This window comes from Equus przewalskii, chromosome 14, assembly GCF_037783145.1.
Source record: "Equus przewalskii isolate Varuska chromosome 14, EquPr2, whole genome shotgun sequence".
NCBI classification, from domain to species: Eukaryota; Metazoa; Chordata; class Mammalia; order Perissodactyla; family Equidae; genus Equus; species Equus przewalskii.
Window position 1 is genome coordinate 12,255,988 of NC_091844.1, and position 18,990 is coordinate 12,274,977.

Below are 18,990 nucleotides of genomic sequence, written 5' to 3' on the forward strand. Positions count from 1 at the left end.
GAGTCATGGTGACTCTATGTTTAATAGTTTGAGGAACTGCCAGACTGTTTTCCAAAGCAGCTGCATCATTTTACATTCCTGTCGGCAATGTGTAAGGGTTCCAATTTCTCCACATTCTCACCAGCACTTGTTATTGTCCTTCTTTTTGATTCTAGTCATCCTAGTGGGTGTGAAGTGGTATCTCATTGTAGTTTTGATTTGCCTTTCCCTGATGACTAAAGATGTTGAGCACCTTCTCAGGTGCCTATTACCCATTTATGTATCTTCTTTGGAGAAATATCTATTGAAATTTCTTTGCCCATTTTTTAATTGGGTTATTTGTCTTTATTGTCGAGTTGTAAGAGTTCTTTATATATTCTGGATACTAGACCCTTATCAAGGTGGCAGAGTGACTGTGGCAGGGGATCTAAAATCTGTGCCCAAGAGATACACATTTAAAACAATTTGGAGAAATAGAAAAATATGGCTTGCTACTTTCCATTGCAATAGAACGTTTTTCTTCTTCTTCTTCTTCTTTTTTTTTTTAACAAATAGAACTTTAGGTACCCTCACCAAACCTTAGGGTTAAGGAAACATGTTGAAACCTCTTTTCTGATCTTACCTAAGAGGGTATTAGTCAGTACACTTTAGTTGCAAAATGACTAAAAACCCAAAATTGGTCATGCAAGAAAGGCATTTATTGGCTGGGTACTAGAAAAGTCAAATGCTGCAGTGAATTCAGGGGCTCCAGAGGTGCTATCTGGACCTGTTTACTCTCTTTCAGCTCCATTCCTGGATGCTGGCTCCATTTCCTATCCAGGCTGTTCCCTAATGGTGGCAAAAGGGCTGCTTAGCTCCAGGCTTTCGTCAGAGCACTAAGTTCAGCAGAAAACAAAGCGAGCTCTCTTTCCTTGCAGTTTACAAAGGTTCCAGGGTTCACTCTGATTTGACCAACTTGGGATTGACCTTGTTCCTGAATGAGTCCCTGCAGCCATAAGGATTCAATGCCCTGATTGGCTTGGTCTAGGGTCCCTTGTTTCCCCCTGATGCTGGCAATCGAATCACATGGATGAGACAAAGGAGGGTTCCATGAAAAGGAAAGCAAAGTATTTTTATTAAAACAGGGAGGTATGGATGCTAAGCAGCTGAAATACAAATGTCTCCCAGAAATGGAGAGGACACTGGGCTGGTGAAGCTGTCACACATGCTAAGCTTTCCCCTCCCCTGCAGAGGTGGGCTCCCCTCACTGGTGCTACTAACAGAGCCTTGCCTGCAACCCCCATTAGCAAGCTCATCACATGGCGTAGTCATTGTTTGTTTCCATGTCTGTCTCCTCAAGTTAGTTTCTTCATTCATCTTTGTCTATTCAGCTGACCTCCAGAGTGTCTTCTCTTAGATCTTTGCAACTAGTAAGGGAAGGAAATAAGGTAGTTACCCAAATTATGAACCATCCTACTAAGGATATACCAAAAGCCACAATGGGAATTCAAAGAAGGGTAAGATTGAAGGGGTGAGGAAAGCTCTTGTAGGGTCTCTGAGGCCCTGAGAAATAAAGGAGTAGCAGCCAGAGGCCGAAGTGTCTCCTTTACTATTGATAGAGAGGCTGGGTTGGAGGACGTAGTTTTAGGTCTGTTGCTAAGTAGACTGCTAATACAATCCTATAATGAGGCTGACTAACCCACCTAGTCAAGACAGCACTAGACCAGAGAAAGCCTCCCCTGACCCTTGATCCCTATGGGGTAGAACCCACCTCAGCAAGAGCAGTAGGATTCTGTACCTGCAGGCAGCTGACACTTCCATGCATGACCAGTCCTCCTACCCCACCAGAGTAGTCATCTTTTACTTTCCAGGAGGCAAAGTAAATAAAGGGGTAGAGAGAGGATAGGAGTGTTACCCCTAGTGGAGCTCCTTGTAAATGGAAGGAAACAGGTAAGGTTTCCAAAGGTTTATGGAAGGTGGCATTTAAGATGGGTCTACCTAGGTCCTAAGTAGGAGGGATTGAAGAGGCCTCAGGCTAACACTCTTAGATGCAGCTTCTTGTCACCCCCACTGTGGCCCTACCCTTGTCTCATGGCTCTAATGGCTGTCCTGCTTGCCTCCCGGCCTGGGTTGTAGTACCTCTAGACCCTGGTACTTGGGTCTCAACTTGCTCATACGTGGTTGTGCATCTCTGTACCCTAAGACCCTCTCCCTGCTGCAGCTGGGTTGGTTCCTCTGCATCTGCTACACTGCATTGAGCGGGTCCATTTCCAGATGCAGCAGCTCCTGCTGTTGGGCTTCTTCCCATTCTGAACTGGGCCAGGCTGAAGATATGATAGTAACCTAAGCTGAGCCAGAAAAGCACTTACCACAGGGAAGGAAGGAAGCAGTAGGAGTCATGTGCACTACTTCACTCCCTGGGCTCCAGGTGCTCTACTGCCCAGTTGGAAAAACAGGGGCAATTCTTGCCTACATGAGGCAGGAAAGCCTTGCTCTCTGGAAGCGGGGTGTTGGTGGAGTCTGCCTGAATATGATTTTCACCACAGATTTTGATCTGATTCTGAGAAGAGGTGCCTTTGGCCTGAAAGTTCCATGTATAGCTCCATCCTTGATGACACAACAGATGCTTTCATGACTTGTTTTTAGGTTATGAATTAGTGGGCAATTGACTGCTATGAGGAGACTTCACGTACTGATGAGTAAGTGGATGAATATTGTAAACACTTTCCATTCTGAATAATAGATAAATAGAGCTTTGGGTTACATACCACTTAGAAGGGAAGAGAAGGCAATTACTGCTGCCTTTTGGCCTGACAGTTGGAGACCGTGGGTTGCATCAGACTCAGACAACTTACTTTCCAAGTACTTGGGGAAAAAGGACCAAAGCATAGGCATCAAAGCTAACCCTGATTAACTTAGAGTAGAGCCATGTAACCCTCTGGGGAATACCTATCCACAGGTGTAATGCCTGAGAAATAATTTCTACACATGCCACTGCTAAGCCAACAAATCGGTGCTTCCTAACCCTGTCAGATCCCCAAACTGGGAGAGCTGATGTCCAGTCTAGGACCTGGAACCTGCAGGCCAAGAGGAAGGGGAGGACAGAGGGCAAGTGCATCTGCTAAGGGACACCAGAGAAGGATGGCTGGAGAGGGGAGTGTGCAGTGCCCCTAACACTTTCCAGGCAGAGAGAGAGAGCTCATGTCCTCACTCCCAGTACCAGCTCTGGACAGGCATATTCTACTGAGCTCAATGACAGAGTCTGCTACAGGTTGGGTTCCCTGGGCAGCAGACTTTGAGATGATTAGCATGTGGTACTCAGGGTGCTTTCAGGTTCAACACTTACGGAGGAAGGGAAGGAAGCAGCCTTGGTCAGAGGGAGAAGGTGTGGTGCAAAGTAGTCTCAACAAAGGCCTCAGCTGACCCCACAGAGAGTTCTGAAGCAGGGATGGCCTTTCAAGTTGTCTTGAGTCGGGGTGAGGGAACCAGGCCTTTATACCGCAGCTTCAGCCAATCACTGGATGCATGCTGTTCTCAGAGAGGAGAATGTGACCTTGGGTAAGGAAGCTCTCTTCCCTGGGGGGCAATTCCTGAAGAGGGCTGATAACTGAGGGCTGTTAGCCAGCAGGTAGAGGCCAAGCCCTTCAGTCATGAAGGTGGACCTGGGTGGCAGGTCCTGCTACTCCTAATGCTACTCAGATCCACTTCTTTGTATAAGTTCTGGGAGCAGCTCTACTTTTCCTGGGGGAAACTGATAGTTAATGGGACAAACCACAGTCCCTACTCCTGCATCTGGTCTTGAGGCCCCAAATGATACTCATCATCTCTCTCCTCTACTGTGCATTTTAGATTCTTAACACCCTCAGGAAGCACCTCTGTTGAGCCCCTGGTCACCATGCCCTTTTTAGGCCATGTTCCTATCTATTTACCATCAAAATTGAGCAAGAGTGTAACAGGCACCCAGCTGCATCGCCTGGGTACCAAACATCTTCCTTTTTGTTCCCATTGTATAACTGCAGCCCTGCCTCCTCCTGATGATCAGGGTCAATTCTGGCTGCCAGGATGGTGACTCCTGCTTCTTGCCTGCTGGTCCCTGGGTACAAGGAGCTCAAAGTACCTAGTGGAAACTGTAAATTAAAGTTCAGTGGGACTTTGCTATATCCCCTGATGGAAATATTTCCTCTTTGGGAATCAGGACCTTAAAACCCTCAAAGCTCAGAGTTGTGGGGACAGAGATACCCCAATGGCATCACTGGGATTAACGGTAAGTGGAGCCACTCCTACTTCAACTCCTTGGTTCCTGGACCTATCCCTTCTTCCTTTTGGTACATAGCACCATCCTGATTGTTGATAAGAGTGTCTATTGAGTCCTGGAAGATGGTGTCCCATCCTTAGTTGGCAGCATCTCTGTGCTACATCTCAGCTCTGCCTTCACAGGCCATTCTTTTCATGCTGGCATCTTCTGGATGGTACAAAACGTGATAAAGCCAGTGGATCCCATGATCATGTGCCACTGTCATGTCTCCTTTGCTGTGAAATGGGTCCTTTGGTCTGATGGGACATTGTGTGAGATCCTATGTCAATGGGTCAGACACTCAATAAACACTGAAGATGGTGCTGGCTGAGGCTCTGCAGGCAGAAAAGGTAAACTATACCCAGAATGTAGTAATTCCAGTCAAAATTAATTACCACCATTTCCAGGATGGAAGGTATCCAATGTAGTTAGCTTTTCATCAAGTGGCTTGTTGCTCTCCTTGGAGAATACTGCCATTTTGGGGGCTCAACACTGAAATCATTGCTGGCAGGTTGGACATTCAGCATGGCAGTAGCTACAGCAGCCTTTGTGAATGGGAGCCCATGTTCTTGGGTCCCTGTATTGCTCCCATTCCTGCAACCATGGCTACTCCATTCGCGTGGCCATTGTGCCAGTACTGAGGTGGCTGATAGCATCTGGCTGACATCACTTGGCGAGTCATTCTCTCTACCTGGTTCTTCAGTGCCCCTTTCATGGTAGATGCTCTCTGGTGGGCATCTGCATACTGCTTGCCCACTCACATAATCCATCCACATGCCTCTATCCCAGATCTCCTTGTCCCTGATCTTTCTCCTCCCAGGCCCTTGATCAACCAGCTAGCCAAGTGCTAGTGCCATGAGTCTATATATATTCTAACCGTGGCTACATTTCTGTCCACACAAAGTGAATGGCCAGGTGTACCAGTGAGAGGATTTATCCCTTGGGAGAATTTCCCTGGCCACTGTCTTTCAAGATCACCCCAGGGTGGGGCTATAGTGCAGCCACATTTCATCTTCAGCTTGTACCCGCAAACCATTCTGATCTATCTGTGAATCAAACTTTGCTTTTTTTCCTGCCTTTGTCAGCTGGTCATAAAGGGACCCCCCTCCTATGCAGCCATAGGTATGAGCTGAGGGAGAGGCATTGGTGCACAAATGGTAGGTGACACGGATGTCTAGACCACCTACTTCTCTAGCTTACTTGTGCCCCTGGCCCTGCTCATGTCCCATTCTGGATGTACCATTTCTGTCTTACTATGGATTATTGCTGGGCCTACTCAGCTTTAAATTTTGGTGGGTGTGATAGCCAGAACCAAACTTACATAAGACAAACTCATAATGAAGAATTTTGGAGCAACTTACAAATATACAAAGGGAATAAAGTTTTTCAACATTGTTCTGGGGATACACAAGTGAAAAAAGTTTCTTAATAATGGATTGGAAAGGAAGTTAGACTAGAGAGTACTGAGCAAAAAAGTGGTAGAGAGAATGGTGGAGAAGAAGTTGATTTTTAAAATTCTAAAGAGGAAGAATTGATAGGTGGGTAAAGAAATGGAGACAGCAAGCATATTTATGCCATCCTTTTAAAAACAGAATCATTGTGAAAGGAAGGAGAAAGGGGTAGTACCTGGAAATACGAAGAGTTAAAGCCTCTTTTTTTTTCCCATAGCTTTTTTGAAGATGGACTTATGTTTATGTACTGAGGGGAAAGAGGAAGTAGTGATGGGGAAAAATGGCCTGATTAGAGGGGCTCTGCTGGAGTTTCTGAGAACTCATTTTGTTACACAAAACAAAACCAAAAAACCAAGCAGAAGTGCTAAGCTCCTTTTAATCAAGGAAAGCAGAACAGTAGGAAATTTCAACCTCTCCCCCCACCCCTCCCTGGCCATCCTACCATCACTGAGAAAAGCCTGCTCAACAACGTGTCAAATACTATCTTCTGTTATATACCTATTTTTCCTTACCTGCTTTTGAAGGAAAATAAACATCAGAAACAATCCCCAAAGTAAAATCAGACAGTCTGGCTTACATAGATCTAAATTTCAGCTCCCAGTAAAGCATAATTTTCTCTCTTTTTGGAGAAACATCTTTTATTAAGAACATCGAAAATTGCTCAAATAGCTACAGTAAGAATGGAATCTACAGTAAGAATCTAAATGCACTGCCTTGGAATGAGCACGGCCCCTTTCATCAAGACGGCCTTCCACAATATTTTTTTGTTTTTCAGTAAGGTACTTAACATAAGCGTAAAAAAGGGAAACCATTTAGTGTAAAGTTTTCCCGTCGGACCTCCAGCAGTTTCGTTTTAACGAGGCTGGGCACAGAGTAGTAATTTAATGCTATTTGAGATCATTTAGCCAGGCTGTTCGTGGGCGGTGCAAACCTGTTTACCTTCTCACGCTGTCACCTTGTGGTCAAAGGGAGAGGGACAGCTACTGCTCGAACTACGATATCTGCCCCAAGGAACTCCACTCTGCTGCCCTTTTACCGAGGGCCACCTGCTCACGTAGCTCTCTAGAAAGTGTCCCGGGCTGAAGGATGTCACACGGGTCCACTCTCGCGTCGCGGGGTTCGCAGAGAGAAGACGAGTTGCTCAGATTCCGAGTCTCGGGGACCGTCTTGGCGCCCGGATATTCCAGGGCGCACCCGGGAGAGCCAGCCTGGGAGGCCGAGGAAGCTTTGATGGCAGCAGCCGCCAGGCCTACGTGGTCTCTCTTTACCCCGGGGGCTACCTGTCCCGCCCCGCCCCACCTGGACGCCCTCAGGGCCCCGCAGGCGCAAAGCCGAGACCCCATCGCACCCTAGACTCAAATTACTGCAGGAGGCGACGGTCCCCGCCTCTCAGGACAAGTGAGCACTGCGCTGGATTCTTAACACGCACCTGGCCGCGCCCCTTTGGGGGGCGGGGTCGGGGGGGGGCCTGAAGATGGCGGCGGCGGAGGCGGCGGGGTCCTATGGTCACTTTCCGAGGCGCCCTTGACTGGCTCTCGCCGCCGCTCCACCTACCTTGCTAGCGAAGGGCCCCGGCGCGCGGCGCGAGGGGGCGGTGACAAGCACTTGGCGGCGCCAATCAGCATCGAGGAGCCCGGGCCGTGCCCAATGAGGGCCCGGAAGGCCGAAACAGGAGTAGGTTGCAGGCGGGCTGTGCATGTGGCGGACGCCGAACGCTTGGGACCTCGCCGGCTGCCGGAACGGAGCGGGCCGCCTCGTCGTTTCCCGCGCGCTGTGCACCGCGGCCCCTGGCGCCGGCGTGAGGACGCCGAGGGGGCAGGCGGCCGACGGTGCCGACCGGCCGCCCACGCGCCCGCCCGCGGCCGGAGCCCAGGAGCGCGTCTTGCAGCGTCCGCGGCTGGTGGCATGACCCACATTCTCCGCAAAGGGGACTCCTCCTCGGCGGTTGCTGCAGAGAGATGAAGGGCCTGCTGGACAGTGAGACAAGTTCGGGGCCGGCCAATTAGGGGGACCTGTTAGGGCCGCCTGCGCCCTCCCGGGCTCGTTCTTTTTGCCGCGTGAGGGAGGCCTCGCTCGCCTCCGGGCGCAGGGGGGCAGGGGCCTGGGCGGGGCGCGGGCGGCATGTTCCCGCGGAGGCCGCCGGCCGCCCTGGCCGCCTGGCTGGCGGGCGCAGGGGCGCGGGGCGGGGGCCTGCTCGCCCTGCTGGCCAATCAGTGCCGCTTCGTGACGGGCCTGCGCGTGCGGCGCGCGCAGCAGATCGCGCAGCTCTACGGCCGCCTGTACTCGGAGAGCTCCCGCCGCGTCCTCCTCGGCCGCCTCTGGCGCCGGCTGCGCGGCCGCCCGGGCCATGCTTCTGCCTTGATGGCGGCGCTCGCCGGCGTCTTCGTGTGGGACGAGGAGAGGATCCAGGAGGAGGAGTTGCAGAGGTGGGCCCGGGGCGAGGCCGTTCCTGTGCCCCGGGGTGGGGGCCGATCGGGTGGGGAGGTTGGGACATCGGACCCAGGGGCCTGCCTGTGCAGCCGATGTCTCCCGTTTCCCCGGGGCTACTTGACTTGGCGATGCACCAGCTTGATCCTGTTTCAGCAAACCACGTTGTTTATTGTCTCTGTTAATTTCGTTTGTCGGGTTAGAAATAACTGGAAGTGTAGGTTAGTCTAGCAGGGCGACTTTGAATGGGGAGCATGACACTACAGAAATTACATTGTGAAAAACACATACGATGTTGAAGGCATGTAGGCCATTATGCAGGTAATCTTTAATACATCCAGAAAGGTCAAATTCAAAACGGGTTTTAACTTGACTTACAGGTATAGTTATGCAATTTGCAAAATTACTTCATTCCAAATGGGACTTCGTAACAAATACCAGGAAAGCTCTCTTTGTCATTGTGACTCTTGTGGCAGAATTAGGCTGGAAGGGATTTTCCTCTCGTCCTTCAAACCAGTAGCCCAGACAGTTTAACCTATAAGAATTAGGTCACTGTTTTGCTACTTTAACTAGAACTTTGGGGGTGCTGTTTCATTAAGCTCTGAAATCACTCTTGTTATCATCAAAACCTTTTGTGTGAAAAGTGCAGTACCATTGATGGAATTTGTTTATCTGTGGTTCTGAATCAGCCCTGATATGTAATCTGGAGAAACAATGCTTTACTGTTTATATTGTCTCTGTATTTTCTTTTTAATAGATATTCTTAAACTCTGCTCTCTCTCCACACTAACTCTGTCCCCTAAACTCTGAAACTGATTTCAGGAACCTGGGACAGTCCCCTCTCCCTCATAAATGCCACACAAATCTATTTATTCTAGATATTTCTTGTTCCTTAATTTTAGTTAGGTGAAAATTAGAAATGCTTCAATAAAATTAACACTGTGACTTGTTGGGGGCTGGCCCCGTGGCCGAGTGGTTAAGTTCGCGCGCTCCGCTGCAGGCAGCCCAGTGTTTCATTGGTTCGAATCCTGGGCGCGGACATGGCACTGCTCATCAGACCACGCTGAGGCAGCGTCCCACATGCCACAACTAGAAGAATCCACAACGAAGAATATACAACTATGTACCGGGGGGCTTTGGGGAGAAAAAGGAAATAATAAAATCTTAAAAAAAATTAACGCTGTGACTTGTTTGGAGATGTAGCACCCAGATGCCAGGCAGCTGTTTGTGCCATACTTTGGATTGGGGGGAAATGCAGGTGTATTTTAAGAACTGCTAATACTCTAATACTTTATAAATGCAATTTAAAATCATATTCACAAACAACCTTACTCACAAAAAAGTTAAGATGTCAAAACATGATAGGTAGTTTGTCTAGTTTCTGTTAGTGTTCTTTTGCTATTCATTTTGTTCTAATGAAGCAGTCTCAGGTGTGAGAAATAAAAGAATTTATGGGAGGGAAACTTGTAAGTTGAGAAATAACTATTTGAATTTTCCTTCTGTGTGTTTCTTTTTTTTCTCCCCAAATCCCCCAGTAGAGAGTTGTATATTTTAGTTGTGGGTCCTTTTAGTTGTGGCATGTGGGACGCCACCTGAACGTGGCCTGATGAGCAGTGCCATGTCTGCGCCCAGGATCCGAACTGGTGAAACCCTGGTCCACCGAAGCAAAGCGCCTGAACTTAACCACTCTGGCACGGGGCTGGCCCCTCATTCTGTTTTTAACGATGAAATACCTAGGTTCTACATTGATGAACTTTGAAGGGAAAATTCCCAGTTGGATCTGTTTGGGGAAGAGGAGAAAGACCAGAAAAGGGCTCCTGGGTGCAAAAGAGAGGGAAGATGTTTTGGGGGTGGGAGTTGAATAGTGTTGAGGCCTAGGTGGTGGATGACATTCTTTGGCTTACTTCATGTATTGCTGTGGACACTATGGCCTGGAGCCTCTGTTTAATAGGTCTCCCACTTGCAGGAGTTAGAGGGGAAAACAAGATAGGAAATGAATGTGGTAAATATTGGAGTCAGTAGTCACTACCCACTGTGGCGGAAAGAGATCAGACCCCTTGATGAACTGACCCAGTATCCATTCTATTTCCCTCTCTCTGGGCTGTCTTTGAGCCCTGGGGGCAGTTGAAACACTCTTGGTTCTAATCCAACTCCTGGAGAGGTGTTGCTCGGGCTTAATCTGCCAGAGAAGCTTCTGGGAATTTCAGAAGCTTAGATGAAGGCCAGCTGAAGTAGTAGGCCAGATGAAGGCCTTTTTTGACCCTCTCCAGGGTTGTTACAGTGAAGGCCCTCATTTAACACTTCATTGTCCAGTTCATGCTTGAAATCAGTCATGTGCTTAAAATTTGATGAAGTTGTCCATTTTGAGGATTTTTAAAAATATGTTTGTTATCTTGATAGGGAGGCAAATAATATGCTATTCAACTATCTTGATTGTACAGTGGTTCCATAGGTCTTTGTTCTGATGGCTTGTTACGTTTATATTTTATTGAATAAAATATTCTGAGTACAGGTTAACTGTTTTTGCTGGGTGTTTACGTATTTGCTTTAAAGGAGGTGCTGCTGAAGATGTCTTAGATTTTGTTTGTTCTAGTGAGAAGATTTCAAGTGGCTTCCATAATGGAGCACAGTTGAGTGTGCCTCGGGACAAGTGCATTTCTTACTAGTGGAAGAAGAGCATGATTGTCCCATGGCCCCTAAATTACAGCCTTTGACTCTTCTGTGGTGTTTCTGTACCAACTTGTCCTGGTACAAACTACTTCTGATACTGCTGTCTTGGTTAAACAGTGATGGGGTGTGCAGGATATCTCTTTGAATGTGTACTTTGAAGTGGCATGCATTTTTTCTTATATTATTTGGGGGTCTAGTCAGAATGAAAAAGAATAACCTTGCTTTATATTCTCTTGTGCTTGACAAGTAGGATCTCATTAATCTAGCAATAGCAAGAAAATTTGAGAAAAGAAGTAACTTGTACAAAGTGACTTTGACTCACTGATGGGACCAGGTGTAGAAATCGGGTCTTTTAATGCTTGGTCTAGTATTCTTACCCAATTGTCTTCAATTAAACAGTCAAACAAAAGGACTTTCAATCACTATTCTTGGTGCTAGCTGGCATTCTTGAGCCGAGGGCAAATCTTATGGAAAAATACAGTAGTTGTTTTTGATTGCCCTGGAACATTAAAAAAAATTATAGGAGCAAAAAGAGGAAGGAAGTTAAGAAATATGAAATGCTAGGGGGAAATGTTCCATTAACCTCCCCTCTTTTTTATAAAGTCATAGTTCATTGCTCTGGAAGTTTGAGTAAATAAAGTGCCAGTAAAGTTTCATAAAGAAAATTGGCCATTTTCCCATTTCTGTCTTTCGGGGCATTCAGAATACTTTCACCTTTTCAGTATGCTACCAACTAGATAAATGCTCAACAAGAAATCCTTTTGGCCTAAAGGAACTTTTTTCTTCCCCACTGTCACTTGAGGGTGTTTTACTGATATGCCCTTCTTAGAGCCTGAGAACTACGTGAAAGCTGACTTGAAGTTTTTGAGATTGTCTTCATTATTTTACCATTAACCAGTTGGCCCAGAATTGCAGTGAGCCGGTTGATGTCTTTTATTTCTAGGTGTGTCCCATAGCTGTTGTACTTAAGCGTCTCTAAGTTTGACAGTAATTTGGAATTTGACAGGGGATTGTGTGAAATGAGGCAATTGTTTACTGAAATTACTAAGTACAAGGATGGCTTCATTTGAATCGTTTTGGAGCCTTATATCAAGCTCTACGCGGAGGGGAGGACCCATGGAGGAGCCAAACGTGATTATACTTCTTACTCTGTTTTCATGGTTTTGTGGCTTCAGTAGCTGTAGCTCTCAGTCTAGCCTTTCTCAAATATTGAAATAAGTTTAGTTTTGGAGAAAGGGAAGCATTGGCTGTCTTTCCTTGATCCTCTTACTAATCTGCTTCTGTTACTATTTTGGGAATAATCTCCTTTGTCCTTTCCTCTGCTCTTATTACTTGTTTAAGACTTAGATAACAAGATGATAAGGTTTAGACACCCATCCCGTCCAGACAAGATTTGGCACAGCAGTGTAGAGAGATCCATGGTGATAGGTTTTTCCTTCCTCCACACATATGATAGTGACTCTGTGTACCTGTGTGCTAATTATGTCTCCATGTCAGCTTTAGAGGTTGAGACCCTTCAGAGATTCTTGAACCTGCATTATCATGATGCAGTCTTGCTCCAGCATTCATATGGTGCTATTCAAAGAATGAATGTTGTAACTTCACAAGACATTTCTATCCCCTTCTAGGGACTTTGTTTCATAATTTTAACAAGGCCACCTAGTGACTTTTAATTATATAGGAGAGACTGATTAAGCAGTGAATCAGAAGCTCTTGGGTTTCAGAAGGCCATTAAAAATATTACCTGTAGTCATATAGTTTAATTTTCTTAAAACATTATTACTAGGTAATTTTATGAGCCTCTGATGTCCTTTTTTTTTTGGTGAAGATTGGCACCTGAGCTAACATCTGTTGCCAATCTCTTTTTTTTTCTTCTTCTTCCCAAAGCCCACCAGTGATCTTTCTGACTCTGCTATGTGGGATGCCACCTCAGCATGGCTTCATGCGTGGTGCTAGATCTGTGCCCAGGATCCAAACCAGAGAAACCCTGGGCCGCTGAAGCAGAATGGGTGAACTTAACCACTTGGCCACAGGGCTGGCTGTGATGTGCTTTCAATAAGACATTCTTTTTTTTTTTTTTTTTTTAAGATTTTATTTTTTTCCTTTTTCTCCCCAAAGCGCCCCCCCCCCCCCCGGTACATAGTTGTATATTCTTCGTTGTGGGTCCTTCTAGTTGTGGCATGTGGGACGCTGCCTCAGCGTGGTTTGATGAGCAGTGCCATGTCCGCGCCTGGATTTGAACCAACGAAACACTGGGCCGCCTGCAGCAGAGCTCGCGAACTTAACCACTTGGCCACGGGGCCAGCCCCTCAATAAGACATTCTTGCCCCTCTTCATTATGTGATAAGAATGACATTCAGGAGTGGTGCTTAATTTTTATTGAATGATGTTTCCTAGCGCTGAAAAGTGCCATAATTGGTGCCACATGATGCCTGAATTGTTCTCTGAGCAAGTCTAGCTGTGGTTTTGGTTTTACTTCTTTTTTAAAAAAATTATTTTATTGAGGTCATAGTGGCTTATAACATTGTGTAAATTTTGGGTGTGCATTATTATATTTCAGTTTCTGTGTAAACCGCATTGTGTTCAGCACCGAAAGTCTAGTTTTTATCTGTCACCATATATATGTGCCCGTTTACCCCTTTTGCCCTGCCCCACTCCCTTCCCCTCTGGTAACCAGTGATCTGTTCTCCTTTTCTCTGTGTTTATCTTCCACATATGAGTGAAATCATATGGTATTTGTCTTTCTCTGTCTGACTTATTTTGCTTAGCATAATACCCTCAAGATCCAGCCATGTTGTTGCAAATGGCATGATTTCACCTTTTTTATGGCTGACTAGTGTTCCGTTGTGTATTATATATACCACATCTTCTTTATCCATTCATCCGTTAATGGATATTTGGGTTGCTTCCACATCTTGGCTATTGTGAATAATGCTGCATATTGAACACAGGGATGCATAAATCTTTTTGAATTGTTGATTTTCATGTTCTTTGGATAAATACCCGGTAGTGGGATAGCTGGATCACATGGTATTTCTGTTTTTAATTTTTTGAGAATTCTTCATACTGTTTTCCATAATGGCCGCACCAGTTTGCATTCCCACCAGGAGTGTATGAGGGTTCCTTTTTCTCCACGTCCTCTCTAACACTTGTTATTTCTCTTCTTGTTGATTATAACCATTCTGATGGGTGTGAGGTGGCATCTCATTGTAGTTTTGATTTGCATTTCCCTAATAATTAGTGATCTTGAACATCTTTTTCATGTGCCTGTTGGCCATCTGTATATTGTCTAAGGAAAAATGTTCATATCCTCTGCCCATTTTGTGATGGGGTTGTTTGTTTTTTTGTTGTTGTATGTGTACAAGTTCTTCATATATTTTGGAGATTAACCTCTTGTCGGATATATGATTTGCCAATATTTTCTCCCAGTTGGTGGGTTGTCTTTTTATTTTGTTCATGGCTTCCTTTGCCTTGCAGAAGCTTTTTAGTCTGATTTCCCATTTGTTTATTTTTTCTTTTGTTTCCCTTGCCTGAATAGGCATGGTAATTGAAAAGATGCTGCTAAGACCGATGTCAGAGAGTGTACTGCCTATAATTTCTTCTAGGAGTTTCATGGTTTCAGGTCTTACCTTCAAGTCTTTAAGCCACTTTGAGTTAATTTTTGTGTAAGGTGTAAGATAATGGTCAACTTTCATTCTTTTGCATGTGGCCATCCAGTTTTCCCAACACCATTTATTGAAGAGACTTTCCTTTTTCTATTGTATGTTCTTGGCTCCTTTGTTGAAGATTAGCTTTGTCCGTAGGTGTGTGGTCTTATTTCTGGGCTCTCAGTCCTGTTCCATTGATCTGTGTGTCTGTTTTTTCTGCCAGTACCATGCTGTCCTGATTACTGTAGCTCTGTAGTGTATTTTGAATTCAGGGAGTGTGATGCCTCCAGCTTTGTTCCTTTTTCTCAGGATTGGTTTGGCTGGTTTTGCTTTTGCTTTCTCCTGTGAGATCTTCTTGCTTACTCTGAAGTTCCTTCCCTGTTTCTATACTGTTGGCAGTGGTAGCAGGCAATCCTGTTTTCTCACTTCTAATTCAAATTAAAACTTTCAAAAAATGGTTAAACATTTTTCATCAGAACAGCACTATAAATTCTACTGGCTAGGGTTCTTGGTTACAAATAAAGAAACTGATATTGGTTAACTTAAGCCAGAAAGGAATTAATTAGAAAGATGTTAGGTCACAAAGCATTGACGAGAAGGCCAGAGTACAGGTTGGCCAAGAGAACAGCCAAGACTTGCTACGGGAGTAATCTTCTTTGGGCAGTGTTGCTGGTTTTGTTTCCCCTGGATCAGTTGCCCTGCTGGACTCTACGCTCTCCCAAGATCACAGAGAATAATTTCTAAAAGATCCTGTGCCTTGCATTATTTTCTCAAGATTCAGAACTGCTACCAGAAGTCTCTAATTAACCTCTCTTAAATTAGGAGCTGTGCTCTAACTACTAGGGCTTACTGCATCCCACCTATTTTGGGATTCTCCCCAAATAAGAAAAGATTTCAAGCAGTCAAAATAGCAAGTGTCTCCCTATATAAGTATTTTTGTTTAAGTCCAAAGTTTAAAATTCAGAAAATTGGAATTTTAAAGCTAATAGAAGCCTGCAAGAAATAATGTCCTCACTTTACACGTGGAAACAGGGAGGGCTTTACAGGTAAAATGACTTGCATAAGATCGCACAGCTAGCTGGCAGAGCCAGATGAGAACACAGATCTCTACACTTACCACCACTTTGGATTGCTCTAAACTTTTAATCTTGCATTACCAGTATAACACTGAATTTTTGGCTTTTAATTAAGCAATGTATTAGTATAATCTTTTAATAAGAATTTGAATTGCTGAGGCCTACTTCTATATTTATTGATTTACTTGGCTTATTCAGTAAACATGTGTTGAGCGTCTAATGTTGACCAGGCACTTGCTAGGAGCTGGAAATAGAAACATGAAAAAGACTGATTCTGGGCCATTAGAGAATTCATAGTTCTGTAAGGGAGGCAGACACAAAGATAGATTAATTATAATATAGTGTGATGTGTTTCTGTAGAGGAATAAAAGTCAATGTACGTGGTTAACTCTGCCTAGAAGTTAACCTTGAACCTCGTGTGGTTTTGAAGGTTGAAGAGGAGTGAAAGGGCGTTTCAGAGTGTATCTGTAGTTGGTGTCTTCTTCAGTCTTGGCTCACAGGAGACTTGTATATGACATAGACAGCTAGCAACCTTTCTGATCTGCTGTTTGAAGGTGAAGGGGAAAATACAAGCCATTTTTTAAAAAAGTATTATAAAATGTTTATAAAAAGTTTTAAAGAATAACATGAATGTTACAAATACAGTTATATTTAAGGAGTAAAATATTATAAATACAATTTAAACCTCCTCTCTACCCTTTTCCAATTAAAATCTCCTCTCCCCAAGTTTATCCAGCTGGTTGTGTTTCATTCCCATCTCTGTCTTTACACATATGTGTACATCCCTAAATGGTATATAATGACACATAGTATGATATATGGTATTGTTTTGAATGTTTTAAAGCTTTATGCAGTCCTAAACAAATTACTGACAAGGTTAGTTCATCATATAAAATCAATTTAACACACCACATTAATAGAGTAAAGGTCAGAAACCACCTGATCATCTCAGTAGATGCAGAAAAAGCATTTGACAAAATCCAGCCTTCTTTCATGATAAAAACACATTCAACAGACTAGGAATAGAAGGAAACTTCTTCAGCCTGATAAAGGGCACCTACGGAAAACACAGCTAATAGCATAGTTAATGGCGAAAGACTGAAAGCATTTCCCCTAAGATCAGGAAAAGGACAAAGATGTCTGCTCCCATGTCTAATCAACAGTGTGCTGCATGTTCTTGCCAGGGAAATTAGGCAAGACAAAGAAATGAAAGGCATCCGGATTGGAAAAGAAGAAGTAAAACTGTTTCTATTTGCAGCTGCCATGATCTTTTTCTTTTTTCCTTTTTTTTTTTTTTTTGAGGAAGATTAGCCCTGAGGCAACTACTGCCAGTCCTCCTCTTTTTGCTGAGGAAGACTGGCCCTGAGCTAACATCCATGCCCATCTTCCTCTACTTTATATATGGGATGCCTACCACAGCATGGCTTTTGCCACGCGGTGCCATGTCCGCACCAAGGATCCGAACTAGCAAACCCCGGGTGGCTGAAAGGCGGAACATGGGAACTTAACCGCTGTGCCTCCAGGCTGGCCCCTGCCACGATCTTGTATGTAGAAAATTCTAAGGAATCCACAGGAACCTAGTAGAGCTAATAAATGAGTTCAGCAAGGTTGCAGGATATAAGATCAAGATACAAAAAGCATATTTCTATATACTAGCAATGAGCAGTCTGAAAATAAAATTAAGAAACCAATTCTATTTACATAGCATCAAAAAGAACAAAATACTAAGGAGTAAATTTAACAAACACAGTGCAGGACACACTGAAAACTACAAAAGATTATTGAAAGAAGTTTTAAAAGACATAAATGGGAAGATTTACTGTGTTCGTGGATTAAAAGACTTAATATTGTTAAGATGGCAATATACAATCCCTATCAGAATCATAGCTTGCTGTTTTGTGGAGATCGACAAGCTAATCCTGATACTTATATGGAAATGAAAGAGACCGAGAATAGTCAAAACAATCTTGGAAAAGAAGGAGAAAGTTGGAGGACTCACCCTTCCTGATTTCAAAACTTAACTGCAAAGCTACAGTAATTAAGATGATAATGTATTGGCACAAAGATAGATATATAAATTGTTGGAATAAAATTGAGAGTTTAGAAATAAATTCTTATATTTGTGGTCAGTTGATTTCACCAAAGCTGCCAAGAGAATTCAATGGGAGAGAATAGTCTTAAACAGATGACGCTGGGATCACTGGAGATGTACACGCATAAGAATGAATTTAGACTCCCTATCTCACACCCTACATAAAAATTAACTCAAAATGGATCAAAGACTTAAATGCAAGCTAAAACTGAAACTCTTAGAAGAAAATATAGGCATGAGTCCTTATGACCTTGGATTAGGCAGTGATTTCTTAGATATAACACCCAAAACATACACAAAGAAAAAGCAGATTAATTGGATTTCATGAAAATTAAAAATTTTAGTTCATCAAAGATCACTATCAAAAAACTGGAAAGACAACCCGCAGAATGTGAGAAGATCGTTATAAATTATATGTTTGATAAGGGACTAGTCTCCAGAATATATAAAGAATGTTAGAATTCTACAATAAAGAGACAACCCAACTTAAAAATAGGCAAAGATTTCAATAGATAGTTCTCCAAAAAAGGTACACAAATGGCCAATAAGCACATGAAAATATGCTTATCATCCCTAGTCATTAGGGAAATACAAATCGAAGACCACGGTGAGATATCACTTCCCACCCACTAGGATTGCTAGAATCAAGATGGACAGTAACAAGTGTTGGCAGGGATGTGAAGCAGTTGGAACCCTCATGCATTGTTGGTATGAATACAAAATGGTGCAGCTGCTTTGGAAAATAATTTGGCCCTTCCTCAAAAAGTTAAACAGAGTTGCCGTGACCTAGCAAATGCACTCCGAGGAATCTGCCCAAGAGAACTGAAAACACATGTCTGCACAAAAGCTTGCACTCAGATGTTCATAGCAGTCTTATTCATAGTAGCCAAAAAGTGGAAGCAACCTAAATGTCCATCACCTGATGAATGGATAAGCAAAATGTGATATCTTTATACAGTGGAATATTACGTAGCCAAAAAAGCAATAAAGCAGGAATGAACCTTGAAAACATGCGAAGTGAAAAAAAGCCAGACGTGGGGCCAGTCCCGTGGCATAGTGGCTAGGTTTGCGCGCCCTGCTTCGGTAGCCCAGGGTTTGCAGGTTCAGATCCTGGGCACAGACCTGGTGCTGCTCATCAAGCCACGCTGTGGCAGCATCCCACATAAAACAGAGGAAGATTGGCAACAGATGTTAGCTCAGCGCCAGTCTTCAAAGAGAAAAGAAAAAAGCCGGACACAAGAGACCATGTATTGTATAATTCCATTTATATGAAATGTCCAGAATAGGCAGATCCATAGAGACAGAAAGTAGATTGGTGGTTGTCAGGGGCTATGAAGAGTGATTGCTGATGGGTATAGGTTTATTTTGGGGGTGG

At 44.2% G+C, this 18,990-nt stretch overlaps 1 protein-coding gene and 1 long non-coding RNA gene across 2 annotated transcripts in view; one reads left to right on the plus strand and one right to left on the minus strand.

The window, feature by feature from the left end:
* Nucleotides 1-1,064: 1,064 nt before the first annotated feature.
* LOC103564057 (uncharacterized) lies at nt 1,065-7,868 on the minus strand. Its single transcript, XR_011525897.1, has 2 exons — nt 7,258-7,868; nt 1,065-1,385 (listed from the first exon to the last, which is right to left on the minus strand). It is a non-coding gene; the product is annotated as an uncharacterized lncRNA (long non-coding RNA).
* Nucleotides 1,380-18,990, plus strand: part of STARD7 (StAR related lipid transfer domain containing 7) — a 30,043-nt gene continuing 12,432 nt past the window's right edge. The window contains exon 1 of the mRNA XM_070572127.1: nt 1,380-8,129. Coding sequence (XP_070428228.1) covers nt 7,825-8,129 — 305 coding nt within the window. The 5' untranslated portion in view covers nt 1,380-7,824. The remainder of the gene's footprint in view (nt 8,130-18,990) is intronic.